This window comes from Drosophila nasuta, chromosome 2R (genome assembly GCF_023558535.2).
Source record: "Drosophila nasuta strain 15112-1781.00 chromosome 2R, ASM2355853v1, whole genome shotgun sequence".
Lineage (NCBI taxonomy): Eukaryota > Metazoa > Arthropoda > Insecta > Diptera > Drosophilidae > Drosophila > Drosophila nasuta.
The window spans coordinates 1,307,038-1,323,086 of record NC_083456.1 but is presented as its reverse complement, the minus strand read 5'-3'; the positions used below and the strand labels follow the sequence as shown (position 1 = coordinate 1,323,086).

Below are 16,049 nucleotides of genomic sequence, written 5' to 3'. Positions count from 1 at the left end.
ACCGCCCACCACACAGTCTGGCCGTCTATCGCTCATCTAGTAGCGATTTTTCTTATCGACAGAAAATATATCTAGAAAATATATCAATTCATAAAAATTTATTAGAATTTAAGTGTAATTTTGGATGCAATGTTAGACAAGTGCGTGTTGTGTGCATGAGAGTGAGTGGCATTGAGTGCACAATATAAATGGAATTGATCGGACGCTTTGAACGACTGAAACGATCGAATAAAAGCCCACCAACAAAATTGCACTTGGCGACGACAACGGCAAACGCTAACGACGGTGAAGGAGAAGGTGGCGGAGGAGAAGGCAACAACGACGGCAAAGCAAAGCAAACTGATCTGAGCAAGTAGAAACGGCGGCAGCGAAAACGACATCGACAACTTTTGGTAGAACCACAATAGAGAAACACTCGAATACAATGTGTGAGATTTGCGCCGATTTCCAAAATCTGTTGGAGCTGTGTAAGTAGTGCAATGAATGCAATAAGTGTCGGCATTTTAAACATATGTGTGCGTGTGTGCATCTTTCCTTGCCCGCACCTTCCCTCACACATATATACCCTATTTATTTTGCAGATGAGGTGCGCGTGGCCAGTTCGGAGCTTAAGTTTCAGCTGTTGCTCAAAAGTGAAATTGAGACAACTTTCAACTACATTCAATCGTGGCCTCAACGCCAGTGCATGTGCTTGTATCGGGATAATAAGAACTATGATCGCTTTAATTTGGTGGTGCAGTCCCTCATCTGTCTGACTGTGCAACATCTGAAGCACATCGATCACCTCATTGACAGCTATAAGCGGCTGACGGCGAGTGCAGCTCAGGTTGTTGCTGAGGCACAGCGTAAGAACTCGTTCGACAAAATCGACAAGGACGCGTCTAATGAAGCAGTGAATGACGTCGAGTACAACAAAAACAGCAAGGAATCTAAGTTTTCGAGCACAACGCTACCATTATCTTCGGCTTCATCATCATCAGACAAGAAAGTTGCACTTGTTGAAGCCAGCGGAGATGATGAGAACCGCGCTTCAGGCGATGGTCCGGGTCCACCTAAAACGCAGCTGCCATCGTCATCATCGCCGACTCCATCTTCAGCACCAGCTCTTCAAACAAGCAGTAGCAGCAGTAAGACGCAATACACTGAAGAGCCATGGATACTTCCCGAGGTGGAGAAACTACTGGTGCTGGTCTCAAAAGTATTTCTGCTCAACTTTCCACTGTACATTGCCCACAAGCATGGCATTCATTCGCGCTTAGACGACCTTCAAGCGGAGGAAGCTCACCACTTGGCATTAATCTGTGATTTGCACGACAACGATCTTCCCATTTACCTGCTACGCAACGTGAGTCTCTTCTGCAATTCGGGTGGCTTTGGAGCCATGTCCCTGTGCTTTGAGCATCCCGATTTGCCTGTATCAACGGCACACTCGATGACGGCCACGGTATCAAATGTGAAGCTCTGGCTCAACTATCATTGTAATACTCAGCTGTTTGTTCCACTGCGTAGTCGTATTCTGCAATACATGTGTAAGCTGTCCGACCAGAATCTTCGATCAGCTGCCACTCGCGCCATGGCGGATTTTGTTTGGTCTTCGATGCGTGATCCGCTGGACGTGGCTGTCAACTTCGATACTGAGGGTCTCGCACTGGCCTTCAAGTACTTCACATCGACAACTTTAACAATGCGACTAGCGGGTAAGTAAATAATAGAGCTAATTAATTGATCAAGTTGCTTATTTGTGTCAATCTTTTTGATCATTTTAAGGCATGGCACAGATCAATGCACACATTAATCTGTTTAATGAAATCTGTACGACTGAAACGGTTAACGAAGTGGAACTTTTTGGACAGCGCATTGCCAATTGGCTAACAGAGAATCAAATAGTGCAGCATCTGTTTGGTCCCAACTTGCACGTGGAGATAGTGAAGCAGGCGCATGTACTGCTCAACTTTCTGGCAGTGGAGAATCAAATATCCGAGGAAGATATCAAGCTCATCTGGCAGGCGACGCAGCTGAAGCACTGCTCAAAAACCATATTCGATATTTTGCCGGCATTAGTGAAGAATTTGGCTCCAAGACCCGCCATGCATTTGTATTCATTGCTGTGCCGCATGGATCCCAAGGAGCACACGGAGCAGAGCATTTACATCGCATCCGCATTGACGAAATTGATTTGGACACGCGATTGCTCGCGCACCCAAATGAATTTAATGCAGGATCATTTGCTGGGATCGAATGTGACGGCGTCGAGCTCGGACAGCGGCAGTATAGAAGGCAGCAATACGGAGGATGATCATGTTGGTGCCGACGACAGCAGCATCGCTAGTGGTGGTGGAGGAGGCAGGGGTGGCCAAAAGAGTCCAGTCGATGGAGTAACGCCTTGTAAACAGGCCCGACACAGGCGACACATTTGCGACCCCACAACTGAGAAGATAAAACAATTGAGTGCCGAAGAGATAACCAAGGTGGACATGAAGTAAGTGGCTCTTGATCATTTACAGTTTGTATTAGGACCTACATCTTTCATTTGTTGTATGCCATTAGAAACCATCGCATTGTCAATATCATTGACAACACAAGCAGTGAGGAGGAGATGCAATCACGTGCCGCTCTGGAACTGCAGCTGCATCGCAAAAAATCCAGCATCAAACGACGCCGACCCAAGAATGGAAACAAGCAACAACAGCATCAGTTGCTGCCACACGAGCTCGTTGAAATATGGGATGGCGCCGAAGATGTGCCCAGTAGCGATGACGGCGATGCTGATGGCGATGGTGATGGTGAACTACTAGCTGACAGCGACGAGTGCAGCGATAGCGCTGGCCACCAATTGGTTCCCGCAGCGGTCTTAAAGCATTTGCATGGAGAAGGACCCTATATACGGGCAATTGCCGAAACAAACATTAGCGAGCTATTAAGTGGCGCAGAGAATGACGGCAGTTACTCGTCGCCCATGAGCAACAAATCGGAAAAGAATTTGGCTGACTTTGACGACGAAGATGTTTCGCCATGCGAGGAGGAATTAGCGCAGCTTGTCAATTCGCACAGTGGACGTGTAACTGCCTCCAACTGTAGTGGTGTAGCGCCAGCATTTGCTGCAGCAGCCGCAGCTTTGATGGCCGCCCAATCAGCAATGGCTATGCAAAAGTCTGGAGAAACAAATGTAGCCGCAGCCGCAGCTGCTGTGGCCGCCGCTGCTGTGGCCACTGGCAAAGCTCAGCACTCTTTAGCGGCTATGCGACAGCAGGCGAATGCTGCAGTTGCCGCTGCCGCGGCAGCTGTTGCCAAATCAAAATCCGACTCGGATGGCGATCTAATTGAAGTAAGCAATAAGCAACAAAGCTCACCTAAGGCCACCAGCACAGGATCGAGCAACAATCAGCAGCCTACATTCAAGCTCAATGATGTATGTCTGCCTGGAAACACGCTGCTTTGGGATTTACTGCAGGACGATAAAATTGTAAGTACATTACGCAACATATTTTTGGCTTGAGAACTGTCTTAAAACTAAAAAATTTTATTAAACTATTTTATTTAGTGAAGTGTACAGAATAATGTACATATGTTGTCAGTTGTTATATTAATCAAAGTATAAGCTTAAGTGTTAATTTAAATAACAGAGATTTTAATGGTGTTCATTTAAAAACCGTTTCTTAGCAAATAGCAGGTTACAAGAAATTATCAGTTAAACAATACTAATTACAAAACCAAATGTATTTGTCTATCTCTTTACCGTATATTTAAAAATCTTCTCACTGCTTAGGGTCAACTTGGCGAGTCCCTGGCACTGGAGGCGGAGAAGGCTCTTGCAACGCTGCTTTGCTTTAGTATGGATCGTCAGCTACGTACAAAGTTTATTGAGGGATGCTTGCAGAACGTGACCAACAATCGCAGTGTAATTGTTAGCTTAAGACTGTTGCCGAAGTTGTTTGCCTCATTCCAACAGTTTCGACCGTCCGACACGCATTCGATGACACTGTGGGCGGAACGCAATCATCGAATGATGCAGTGTTTCTTTAATAACATTCGACACTATGCCAGACGACATGCGGAACTATTGATCAATCAAAATGGGGAGCAACAGCAACTAGGTCTGCAGTTGTACTCACACAAAACGCAGGTTTCAGTAAGATTGCAGTTTCTATCATCGATTTTCTCGTCCGTGGGTTCCCCGAAGAGCTTTCGTCTTACGCTGGAGCAGCTTGATGCGCTGTGGGACTGGCTTGCGCATGATCCTGAATGCTCCGACTGCTATTTTTCCTGGCTGCAAGCTCAAACGAAAGGTGGTGATCAGCATGCGCTTGGCATCGATGCACTGCAGCATTTGTACTTAAGGAAATTACCAGAACTGCGACCAGAAGAATTCTCAATGGTGGCATTGGGCCTGTTCCAGCAACTCTGCAGCTTCGCTCGCATTGCCATGGCCGAGTACGAAAAGCATAGTGACTCGATCGCTGCCAACTCGAATGCAGTAGGCATGTACCATCTCTGGAAGATTGCATTGCGTGCCCAAAGCAATGAGGTATCGCTTGCAGCTATTCAGTACATCAACATGTACTACATGGGTCAACAGTTGCGACTTGAAAAGGAGTTTGTGTCACAATGTATGGACAACCTCGTGCAGGCGGCAACAGCTCTGGAAAAGTGAGTTAGATCTTCATATTGTGCTTATATATATGCAACTACAATACCTATTTCCACAGAATTGAGGATGAGAACGCTTTAATGCGCGTTCAGCGAGGATTGCTGCTGCTCAACACGCATCTGGATACATTCAGGCGTCGTTATGCATTTCACTTGCGTCGCTGGGCTATTGAGGGTAAGGGCATTGGGTCCCATAGCAATTTGAAGAATGAAGGCGGTGGTCCACCACTTCGCATTGTTCTGCAACAGGCTGGTTTATCGGAGAAGAGTCTGCTACACATGCACACCTGTGATCTAATTGCCGATCTCAAGGCGGAAGTGTCTAAGTGGTGGGAGAGCTTACAGTCGGGCATGGCAGCTCCAGTTTTGGGCCTGCTGCTTAACGATGGACCTTTACGAATTATCACACAAGGACAAGAGCTCACGTCGGACTATGACGAACGCACACTAGGCGATGCCGGCTTTAAGGATAATCAAATTGTCTACGTCTCGTTGGGTGGTCGCGGGGCACGACGTAAAGAAACGAATATGGATCATCCGTCTATGCTGCCGCCTCCACCCAAGGAATGCCTTCCAACAGTATTGCTTCTTCAGCCCAAGTATTTTGAGAAACTATTTTGTTTAATGCAAACACTTGGTGACATGAAACCGCAATCGACGACGATGCATTTTCAACACCATACGAAGGCGCAGCTTTTGTCGCGTCGCGTTTGGGATATTCTGGCGATGTTACCCACTAATCCGCATATCTTGGATGCATTCAAGAATCTGGTCAGTGATTTGTGCGAATTGCAGCAATTGGACGCTGACGGCAACCAGGAGCAGGTGGGCAATAAGCAAAAACAAATCAAGCAAAAATTTTGCGAACTTCTTGATCCCAGCAATCTGCAAAAGTTTATGTATTCTTTGCATATTGTGGAAAGTTTAGCTTTAAGCAGTGGCTCGCGGCAAGTAACTAGCGCCACTGGAGCCACCGGTGCTACAGGATCCAATGGCAATCTGCTTATTAGCGAGCAACCGCGATTTAAAAAGAACGCAAATCGAAGACATAACAGCAACAGCAATAGTAACAACAATAACAATAGTAACAACAATAGTAGCAACAGCAACGAACAGTCTGCGGAACCGAAACGAAGCAGCAGCAGTAGTGACTGTAGCAAGGACAATTTGGGTGGTGACACCGAGACCACAATGACATCAACGCCACGCTCTGGCGGAAGTGATCTGGAAGTCAGCGAACTAGCCAGCAGCGGTGACAAAGAAAATCATCCTAAGCAGAATAGTAAGCGTCAGAAAAAGACCGATATAGATCTGGAACGACCTTTGGGTTGCTCCACACCGCCGCTACCTTCGACACTACCGGCGACTATCTTGCAAGCGACTCCAGTGCGTCCAGCGCTTCTTGGCGAGAGCAGCAAATGGAGCGAGGCGTTCATTAAATGCGGCGGTTTACAGCATCTGTATGAAATCTTTAGTGGTGGTCAGCTGCAACAGAGCGCTCATGCAAAAGAGCTAACTTTGAACGAGTGGCGTCACGACTGTTTGGCCAGCCTCTTGCGCATTCTTTGGTTGCTGGGATTCGAAGAGTTACAGTCGCAGGATGTGCATGTCCTGATGTCGCGACCGCATGCATTCATGTTGCAGCTAATGGAGGTGCCGCAGTGTCTGAAACGGTTATCCAGCATCCTTAACGATGAGGTGCATCATCATTTGTCGGCAGGCTCCACGTCATCATTGCTGTTTCCGTATCAGTTTCATCAGCTGCGCACCGGTTTTTGGGGTCGCGCTCAACTTGTGCAGTTTACAATGAATATTTTGGTGAGCTTTGTTCATGCCTCGTCGGAAGCACGTCGTCTGCTCTGGTCGCAACCAGATCAGTGCGCTTGGCTACAAAAATTCATTCTAGAGGACCCGGAGCCGGCAGTGCGTCGTGAAATTTGTGCCGGTCTTTATCGCATATGCCTAGGTAATGCCCAAAGCTACCGTTTGCTGCTGGCGCCATTGCTGCATAAACTGATTGCGTTGCTGCCGCGTGCTGAACAAATGAGTTCGTCTGTGCAGCATACACAGTTTTTGTTATCCGAGGAGGGGAAAGAGCCTTATGGGCCGGCCTGTCGGGATTACTTCTGGCTATTGGCGCGACTCGTTGACACACTGACTACCGAGATGGTAGCGGAGGAACGCATCGACATTGAAATGCTGTGCGAGAGCATCTCGGACAGCATTCTGAGTCGCGATTATCACGAGTTGCGTCATGGGTATCAGGATGACGGTCTCGTGGGCTTACTAAATCTGATGTCTAATTTGATCAAGTACGATACCAGCTACAAGTACAGACCCAAAGCATTGAGTTTTATTGAGCAATTGATTGAGTTTCTATTTGAGATGCCATCACCGTCGAATCGCCAGAAGCCCAAGTGTAAATCCGCCACATCGCGTGCCGCTGCCTACGATCTGCTGGTGGAGTTGAGTCGCGGTTGTGCTACTAACTATAGTTATCTACATGGTCGATTGCTAGCTCAACACAAATCAGGGCCAAAGCAACCATATCCCTGGGATTACTGGCCGCGCGACGAGGGTCGCGCCGAATGCGGATATGTTGGCCTCACTAATTTGGGCGCCACTTGCTACATGGCCTCGTGTATTCAACACCTGTATATGATGCCACAGGCACGAACAGCGATTTTGCGTCTCCCGCCGGCCGGCGCCCAAAAACATGCACCCACGTTGCTGGAACTGCAGCGGATGTTTGCCTATCTACTGGAGTCGGAGCGTAAAGCTTATAATCCTCGTAGCTTCTGTCGCGTTTACCAGATGGATCATCAGCCGCTCAATACGGGCGAGCAGAAGGACATGGCGGAATTCTTTATCGATTTGGTATCCAAGCTAGAGGAGATGACGCCTGATTTAAAACATCTGGTGAAACGCTTATTTTGTGGCACTTTAAGCAACAACGTTGTGTCGCTGGACTGTGGCCATGTCTCTCGCACTGCCGAAGAATTCTATACGGTTCGCTGTCAAGTGGCTGATATGCGCAATCTGCAGGAGTCACTCGATGAGGTTACCGTCAAGGATACACTCGAGGGCGACAACATGTACACGTGTTCGCAGTGTGGTAAAAAGGTGCGCGCCGAGAAGCGAGCGTGCTTTAAGAAGTTGCCACAGATACTCTGCTTCAATACGATGCGGTACACTTTCAATATGGTCACCATGCTGAAGGAGAAGGTGAACACGCACTTTTCATTCCCCTTGCGTCTAAACATGTGCCACTATGTCGAGAAGACACTTATGCCTCAGCAGTATAAAGAGGACCGCGAGAAACGGGAGCGTGAACAGAATGAAGATGCTAGCGAGGAAGCTGAAAACGAGAAAGCTGAAGCCACACTTGACGCTGACATCGAAGAGTGCTATGAGTGAGTAAAATTCATTTAGTGTCTCACTAGATCCGTTTGCATTTCTTTAAAAATGCTAATACTGTTGTGTAATACATTTAAAGGCTGATTTAGAAACAATTCATATTGATTGCTTCATCGAAGTAAAGATTCTTCATTTTCACACTGATGTTATTCAAAATCTAAACGCAGGTACGAATTGGTTGGTGTCACAGTGCACACGGGAACAGCCGATGGGGGACACTATTACAGCTTTATAAAGGAGCGCACGAAAAGCAATTATCATCCGCACGAGCGTTGGTTCCTCTTTAATGATGCAGAGGTCAAACCCTTTGATCCCTCGCAAATTGCTGCCGAATGCTTCGGCGGGGAGATGACGGTATGTAGTTGTGCTTTTGCTCTTGTGGATTAATTGAAAATATATATTTTTTTTTGTCTATTTAGAGCAAAACCTACGACTCTGTAACCGAAAAGTATTTAGACTTTAGTTTTGAGAAAACTAACTCTGCGTACATGCTTTTCTATGAGCGCCGGTTGCCAGAACATTTGCAGCGACGGCATTCCGAGTTGTTAGCGACTCCAACTCCGAGTCCAACCAATGAGGATAAACCAGAAATAGATGCAACAATTAAAGTGGAAACAGCTCTTAGCATTGATAATTGTGCAACGAGTTTAGAAAAATATTCAGGTGAAGCCCAGGGAAAGAATGTAATTCCATCAGAAAACGATGAGAAGAATGCTAAACTGGAAATAGAGATTGAACAGGAGATCATAGAAAAACAAAAAGAAGAGAAGGTGGAGAGAATAACAGCCAATTGTGATAACAATAAAGAACCACAGGCGTCAACCTCAAAGGCGGCCGCCGGTGGGGAATCCACAGTGTCCACAAAACTAAATCACTTACAGTTTCGTCCATTGTTAAGTAAGGAGCTAGAAGATTGGATATGGCAGGACAATCGACAGTTTCTCCAAGATCGCAACATTTTCGAACACACATATTTCAAGTGAGTATTTCAACAATTTCACTGCCGATAATTAATGGATTGATATAATGCTCGTTTTGAATTTCAGTTTCATGTGGCAGATATGTGGCCATATACCGCAGACGTTACTCTCTGAAACTGATGTCACTTGCAAGGCCGCCAAGCTATCTGTGTCTTTTTTTCATTGAAACATTCATACATGCCAAGGAAAAAGTGAGCAACGAATTTTGTATTTCTCGTCGATATGTCTCAACCAAGTCTTTATCTTATAGCCAACAATGGTGCCTTGGGTGGAGCTCTTGACAAAGCAATTTAATGCCAGTGAAGAGGCCTGCGAATGGTTTTTTGTCGCACATGTCAATAGAGCCCTTCTGGCCAGTACAAGTACTGATTCAATGCCCAAATCAAATGGTCCGTCAAATGTTTCAAAGACTTGTGGTTCATGTCATACAGCGACTACGGTAAGTTGAACATTAAATGTTGTGAAACATCATAACATGGCTTCTTTTATAGTCCCTCACACGCCGACCATTATCTGGGTGTAGAAACAGACGAGGATGACAGGGAGCTAATTGGTCAGGCATCATGTGTAACACGCTTTATTAGTTCACTAATTTCGCTGCTGGAACATGGGGCTCGTTCACATCTTCGCCATCTATCAGAATACTTTAGCCTGTTGTGCGAGTTTTCGCGCATGGGCGATGAGGAGGCAATGTTTTTATTGCGAATTGGGGTACTTAAGAATCTGGTTGACTTTTATCTGGGCCATAAGCAAACCGACAGTGTGAGTTAACAAAGCCTTAAAAGCTTTAAATTCTTCTCTCAATTTAGCTGCAACTAATTATTTTAACAATTTAGATTGACATCAGCTCGGACAACGAGGATAATTCTTCAGATGAGGCGCTGTCAGTGGAAAAAATGCGACCAGCATCCTTAGACAAAATGATTGCGTTGTGTGCTAGTCTTGTTGAGCGGTCACGGGGAACGGACTTTCGGTTACGTTTATCACCCAAGGACTTCAATGCTATTGCCGGTGGAAAGGTGATACTGAAAAAACTGCAAAGCGTCATTTATTCCATCTAATCCAATTCGATTAATTAATGAATTCTATAACTAAACATTTTTCTGCACACATCTGAATTCTCGAAATATTTTTTTTTCTTGGGTGTATTGTATATTCGATACTCGTCTATATGTTCGTAATTGAAACTATGTGTTGATGTTTGAATTTTTTTTATGTTATCATTGCATTGGCTTTTGGAAAAAAAATTAGTGTATTCACACTTTTGTTTATTCTTATATAATGTCATATTGGAGATTACATCCATAAGATGGTTTCCAAATTGTGTGTGCCAAGAGTAAAAACATATTCTGTTAATTCTGAAATTCAGCAAACGTTTCACTGTATCAAAATCACAGTCAGTCGAGGATGCCGTTAACCGATTTATATTTAAGGATCCAAATTAGTATAGCAATGAGTAACTAACACAAGATTTATCATATTTTATAGGGATTTCCATTTTTGTATCAACAAATTAAGGATGGCATTAATCCGCACCAGACGAAGCATTTAATACACGCACTGTGCCGCTGGGATGATCGTTTAGCCACACAAATCATAAGTATGCTCTTCGCTTCGGTCACCAAGCACACCGAGCTCTGTGCGCCGTTTTTCAAGCTGCTTACCCTGCTGACTGAGACCCAAGGAGGACCTGTTGGGCTACCCTGTTTCACGCAGCTTGTTTTACCGCGCATGTGGGATGCTGCAGAATACTGTCCACAATCTGTGCTTGACTGGTTGTCACTGCAGGCAACAAAGAATAAAATAGCGCATGCTTGGATTCTGCAGTCCGCCGAGCAGTGGTTGGAACAATTCCTGCTTGCACATGATAATACGCGCGTTAGAAATGGTAAAAATTTATAAATATTTATATACATCATTCAGTTGCATTTAGCTCATATATAAATTCACATTTGTAGCCGCTGCCTGTCTGTTGGTGGCGTTGGTGCCGTCGCAACCGTTTCGTGCCAACTTCCGTGCCCATTCGCAGCACAAGTTATTGGCTCTCAACCCACACAGTTATAGGTAAATATTGTCATCACAACCGTGAATAACACCCATATATATCATATAATCTCGCAGAGATATCAACAGCGATGCCCAAGTCGTCCTGCATCAGGTGATTACATTACTACTCCGATTGCTGCGACCAGCCCGTGTTTATGCCGACATTGGAGCACATGGCACAACGAAGTTGACTGCATATTTTAATCTACTTAGCTATTGTATGGTTTCAAAGACTGAAAAACTAATGGCAAGTTTGGCTATTCTGATGCATATCCCTTCAAGCGGTGCACGACTAAAGATATTATTTTTATTACAGATCGGTTCATTTATGCGTTCCCTATGGGAGCTATTTCATCCACGCCTATCTGAACCTAGCGTTCCAGCGCATCATAATAAGCATGCCCTTCTTACCTTTTGGCATCATTCGCTCGTCGATTGCCCGGAGAACGCGGCCCAGGTGGCTAATTGTCCGGAAATAACGCGCAACATTGCATTTAATTATATACTGTAGGACTCGAATATATTGCTAAATGTATTTATTGAATACACTTTAATATTTGACCTATCCATTAATTTTTAGTGCCGATCACGATGATTCAGAAATTGTAACCTACAATCGCTCTATGCTGCCAGCGTATTATGGACTATTGCGCTTGTGCTGTGAACAAAGCCGGGCGCTTACCCGACAGCTAGCACAGCATCAGAATCTGCAATGGGCCTTCAAAAACATAACGCCACATCCAACACAATATGCCGCTGCTGTCGATGAGTTATTCAAACTGATGGCTCTTTTTGCTACCCGCCATCCGGATGCAAGTGAACAAGAGAAACTGGATGTTATCGCTTTTAGGCGCTCCGTAATTGTTTCTTACACAAGCAGTCTAGATGCTCGGGTCTCTTGGTCAACTCTCATCAGTGCATTTAAAATTCTCGGTAAGCGAAGCAATGATAATACTGCACTAAGCAACATTAAGGAACTTAACAACTTTCTGTATGACACCTACTTTTCAAAAACGAAAGTTTTTAGGAAAAATAAATGTTTTTTTTCCCCAGACTTTAATTTTATAGAAAATTAGATATTTGTATTCGATTTATTTTATTTTTGCAAATTACTTTCCTTAAATAAATATGGATTAAAATTCCATAAACAACGATTAATTGAATTCAATATCAGAACAAGTAGAAGACTCTATTCAAAAATTTTTTTTTATAAATAAGATCGACTATAATATTTTCTTAACTGTTTTTAAAATGTTAAAAATTGAATTGCTTAACATAGTGGACAATGACGATGACAGGATGTTGGTAATTTTCAACGGCGGCATCGAAATGTGTTTTGAGGCTCTGCACACTCTACATTCCATGCATCACGAAGCCACCGCATGCCATGTGGCTGGAGATCTCCTAGACCTACTTGGCGAGATGGTGCTACTATTAGCAACACTGCGTATGCGCACAGATAATTCGGCACAAAAGAAGCAACAACATCAGCAGTTGGAACAGCAGTTACAATTGCAACAGCAACAACTGATGCAGAAACAACAGCAGGCACAGTGCACCCAAGCACCGCAGACGCCACAGCAGAAAGAGAAGCAGTTGCAGCAACAAATGCAGCAACACCTTCAACTACAGCAAATGCAGTTGCAGCAGCAGCATTTTCTTCGCCAACAGCATCAGCTCTCTGCATTAGCAAAGGCCCTTCCAGATGCCATCAAGCGCTTGGCCACCTTGCTTAACACATTCAACTCACCCGAGATCAGTCGAATGGCACTGGAGGTGCTCAAGGAGCTGGTGCGCAACACTACTCTCGAGGCAACTAGCATATTGGCACCCATTTTGATCAACTGTCATCTGTCAGTAGCAAACGCACCTAATGCAATTGGTCCATTGGGTCCATACTTCCCACGTCGGGGAGCCAAGCAGACACCCTGGCCCCAAGGTGCTAAGAATTCACCGCGTCCTCCTCGACCCATGGTGCAAATGTGCATTGCGCTAGCTGAGTTGACCCCACGAGGTCTTGATGTGGAGTATGATGCACTTGTCGATAGCTTCTACAGACCATATCACGACTTCATCGATGTCATGCTTCGAATGTGTGTCAACATGGGTTCTCTCAACGATACACTAGTAAAGTTACACTGCCTTGTTGCTATTGAGTCGACTCCGCTGCATTTCAACTACTTTCCAAAGTTCTGGGTTGGCATACACAACAATGCGTTGACGCACAAGTAAGTGTTTCCTTAGACATAACAAAGTTAAAAGCAGCTATATGTTAAACCTACTGGAGGTATATAACTTAACAGTTACATAGGATTGTCCACCATTTTGCTATCGAATACGATTCTATCATTACCTTTATCTCAAAGACTATAGGAACTGGAGGCTTGAAGTTTAGTTTGAAATTTAAAAATTTGGGAAGAACAATTTGAATTGGTGAGACTCAATATTCTGTTTTTTAAAAATGCCTACTATGTGCTTTACAATGGATTACATTCGAATATATTTTTCACGCAAATGATTAATTTGTGATAATAGGTAATAAAGATAATAGGAATGTCCTAAACTTACATTTATTTAGTCTATTTTTTGATAATCCCGACTAACAAAACCAACACAATTATTTATAACCAGATACTCGGAATTGCTTGTGAAGAATCAGTTGCTGATAGAGTATTTGCACAATGTGTTACGAGATGAGCGCAGAATGTTAAAGGATGCCTTTGTGAGAGAGTTTTTGGAAATTTACTACCATAAGGTCGCAGCACAGCTTCCAGTTGCCCGCATGATTTACACAATTAATTATGGCATGCACTCAAAGGACGACATAGACGAGCTGTGTGGCGATCTCTTCGCCATACGTGTCATAGCCCAAGCAACTGGTGTACCAACATCAGTGCGTAAAGAACTGCGTGGATCATTAAGAGCATTGCTCAACAAGAGTGAACGCTTCAAAAAAAAGAAGCTGAACGTGGTGAGATAGTGGATTCATTAGATGGGGTGCAATAAGTCAAAAAATTAACTTTTATTTTGCAGATCAATTCCCAAACAAGAAGCTAAAACGAGACTCGTTTAAGGCCACGGAAGACACAGTGTTGGGAGCAGGGTCTACAGCAGAAACGGCTCTGGTGGATACAAAAAGAGAAAATCGACATAGTCGATAAAACCAATTCCGAAGATGTGTCTATGGAAATGGCCAAACGACTTGATGCTGAAGATGCTGGGAATGAACCTGCGGCAGATAGTGATTTGGTGGAAGATCATATAGAAAGTCCAGAATCGGATAAGCTAGAGAAAGCATCGGTTCCCTCATCAGATGATGAAACGGAGCTTGAAGATGAGCTAGAGCCCACGCTCAATCGGAAATCAGCAAATAAAAAGACGGCACAAGATCGCGTTAATGAGGATCGCAAGAGGCGTCTTAGTACTTTACTCACCATGGAATGCTACATACAGAGCATATTTAGCATCATTAAAAGGGATGCGAACACGTCCAGTAGCGTCACGTGCATCAAAGAAGCTCCCAGTGAAGAGTTGTCTATGCAAGCATCTACATCAGTGGCGGCGTCGATTAAATCAAAACCAAAAGGTGCATCTACGCCGCCAGAACCAGAAATTGATACGCAGCAAGACAAGTATAACACTAACATCGAGAGAGAAATGATTTCACAATCACCGCTCCCCGGAAAATTCAAGTCGAATGGACAGGATCAGGATGAACTGCCACATGCAACATCTGCTGCTGCTGTCGTAAGTAGCGTCTTGTCCGCAGCGGATAGCAGTTCAGTTGTTGGTGTGGCGTCAACCTCCCAGGCGGCGAGTCCAACACAAATTTAGTTGTCGTTTAATAATTTGCTCAGCATTTTGTTTTTCGGCAAACCATTTGACTGATGAAGGCCAATAATTTAGGAACATTTTGCCAGAGGCTAAGAATAGAAGAACACCAACTAAAGCGCTCCGTGAATAGAGCTGCATTCATATCCTTGAGGCCCAAAAAGAAACGCCCAGATCTAAGGTGAGACAACCTATTCGAAATTTAAGCGTGAAACTTATCCAATTTGATATAAGAAAAAATTACGCTAGCCACATATTAACATAACAGAATAGAAAATCATATATATGTAACTCACACACACTCATGCATACATTAGCATATAAATACACACATGAAATCATACTGTTAGCAATTATCATACAAGGTTACTATTTAAAGACATCTCAAGACCATAAATTGTCCGAATCTTAAAAAAAATCATCAAATGTCGAACTACCAATTGATAAACAAAGCAAATATGAAAATTATAGCTAAGTTAAATGTTTATACATTTTAAAAACAAGAACTCTATTGTTATACTATACGAAAATGCCAAAAACAAAATAAAATGCATTAATTTTTGAGGTAAAAAGAAAAAATAATTAAGTATTTGGGAAATCAAATGATATAAAGAAAACCTGAAATTAAAAACGGCTTATGAGACGCTAATATCTATAACGTTGTAGTAGGACCTTTGGGTATGTTTTGCACTGATAAATGTATTTGATTTAACCCCAACCCTGTCTCCTTCCTTCATATCCTACCTATCCGAACACATTTTTACTACTTAAATGTTAGATATAAATGAACAGATATTATACAATTAATCGCACGTTTTAAATAAAGGATGTCTAACAAACTTCATTGTAAATTGCTGAACGATATAAGAATTAACAAATATTTGCGTTCTTTAGTTTATGTGAAAATTAATTGTAACTACGCACATAAGTGTAGTAATTTGTCCATGTGAAACACAAAGGACACAGTAATAAAAAGTATAAAATAATAATACCTTTAAAGGGAGCATAAAATGTTAGTCTTAAGCTACAAATGATCGAAATGAAATGTTCAACAACAAATAGAAAAAAAAAACGAAATGATGAGCAAATAACAATAAAATTAATTCAGCATCTAAGTTTAACAGTTTA

The 16,049-nt window shown here is 43.6% G+C and overlaps 1 protein-coding gene and 1 pseudogene across 1 annotated transcript; both read left to right on the top strand.

The window, feature by feature from the left end:
- The first annotated feature begins 35 nt into the window (after positions 1-35).
- On the top strand, positions 36-14,215 carry LOC132787675 (ubiquitin carboxyl-terminal hydrolase puf-like). The gene is given in 22 exon segments (XM_060794907.1): positions 36-467; positions 582-1,697; positions 1,768-2,479; positions 2,548-3,463; positions 3,767-4,647; positions 4,707-8,060; positions 8,232-8,418; positions 8,484-9,043; positions 9,111-9,198; positions 9,200-9,235; positions 9,295-9,363; positions 9,365-9,483; positions 9,536-9,806; positions 9,881-10,063; positions 10,533-10,932; positions 11,003-11,108; positions 11,166-11,337; positions 11,407-11,597; positions 11,671-12,023; positions 12,370-13,318; positions 13,722-14,061; positions 14,124-14,215. Coding segments are annotated over 22 exon segments (11,070 nt in total). The 5' UTR covers positions 36-424; the 3' UTR covers positions 14,148-14,215.
- On the top strand, positions 14,156-15,910 carry LOC132787683 (ubiquitin carboxyl-terminal hydrolase puf-like; annotated as a pseudogene).
- Positions 15,911-16,049: the final 139 nt, after the last annotated feature.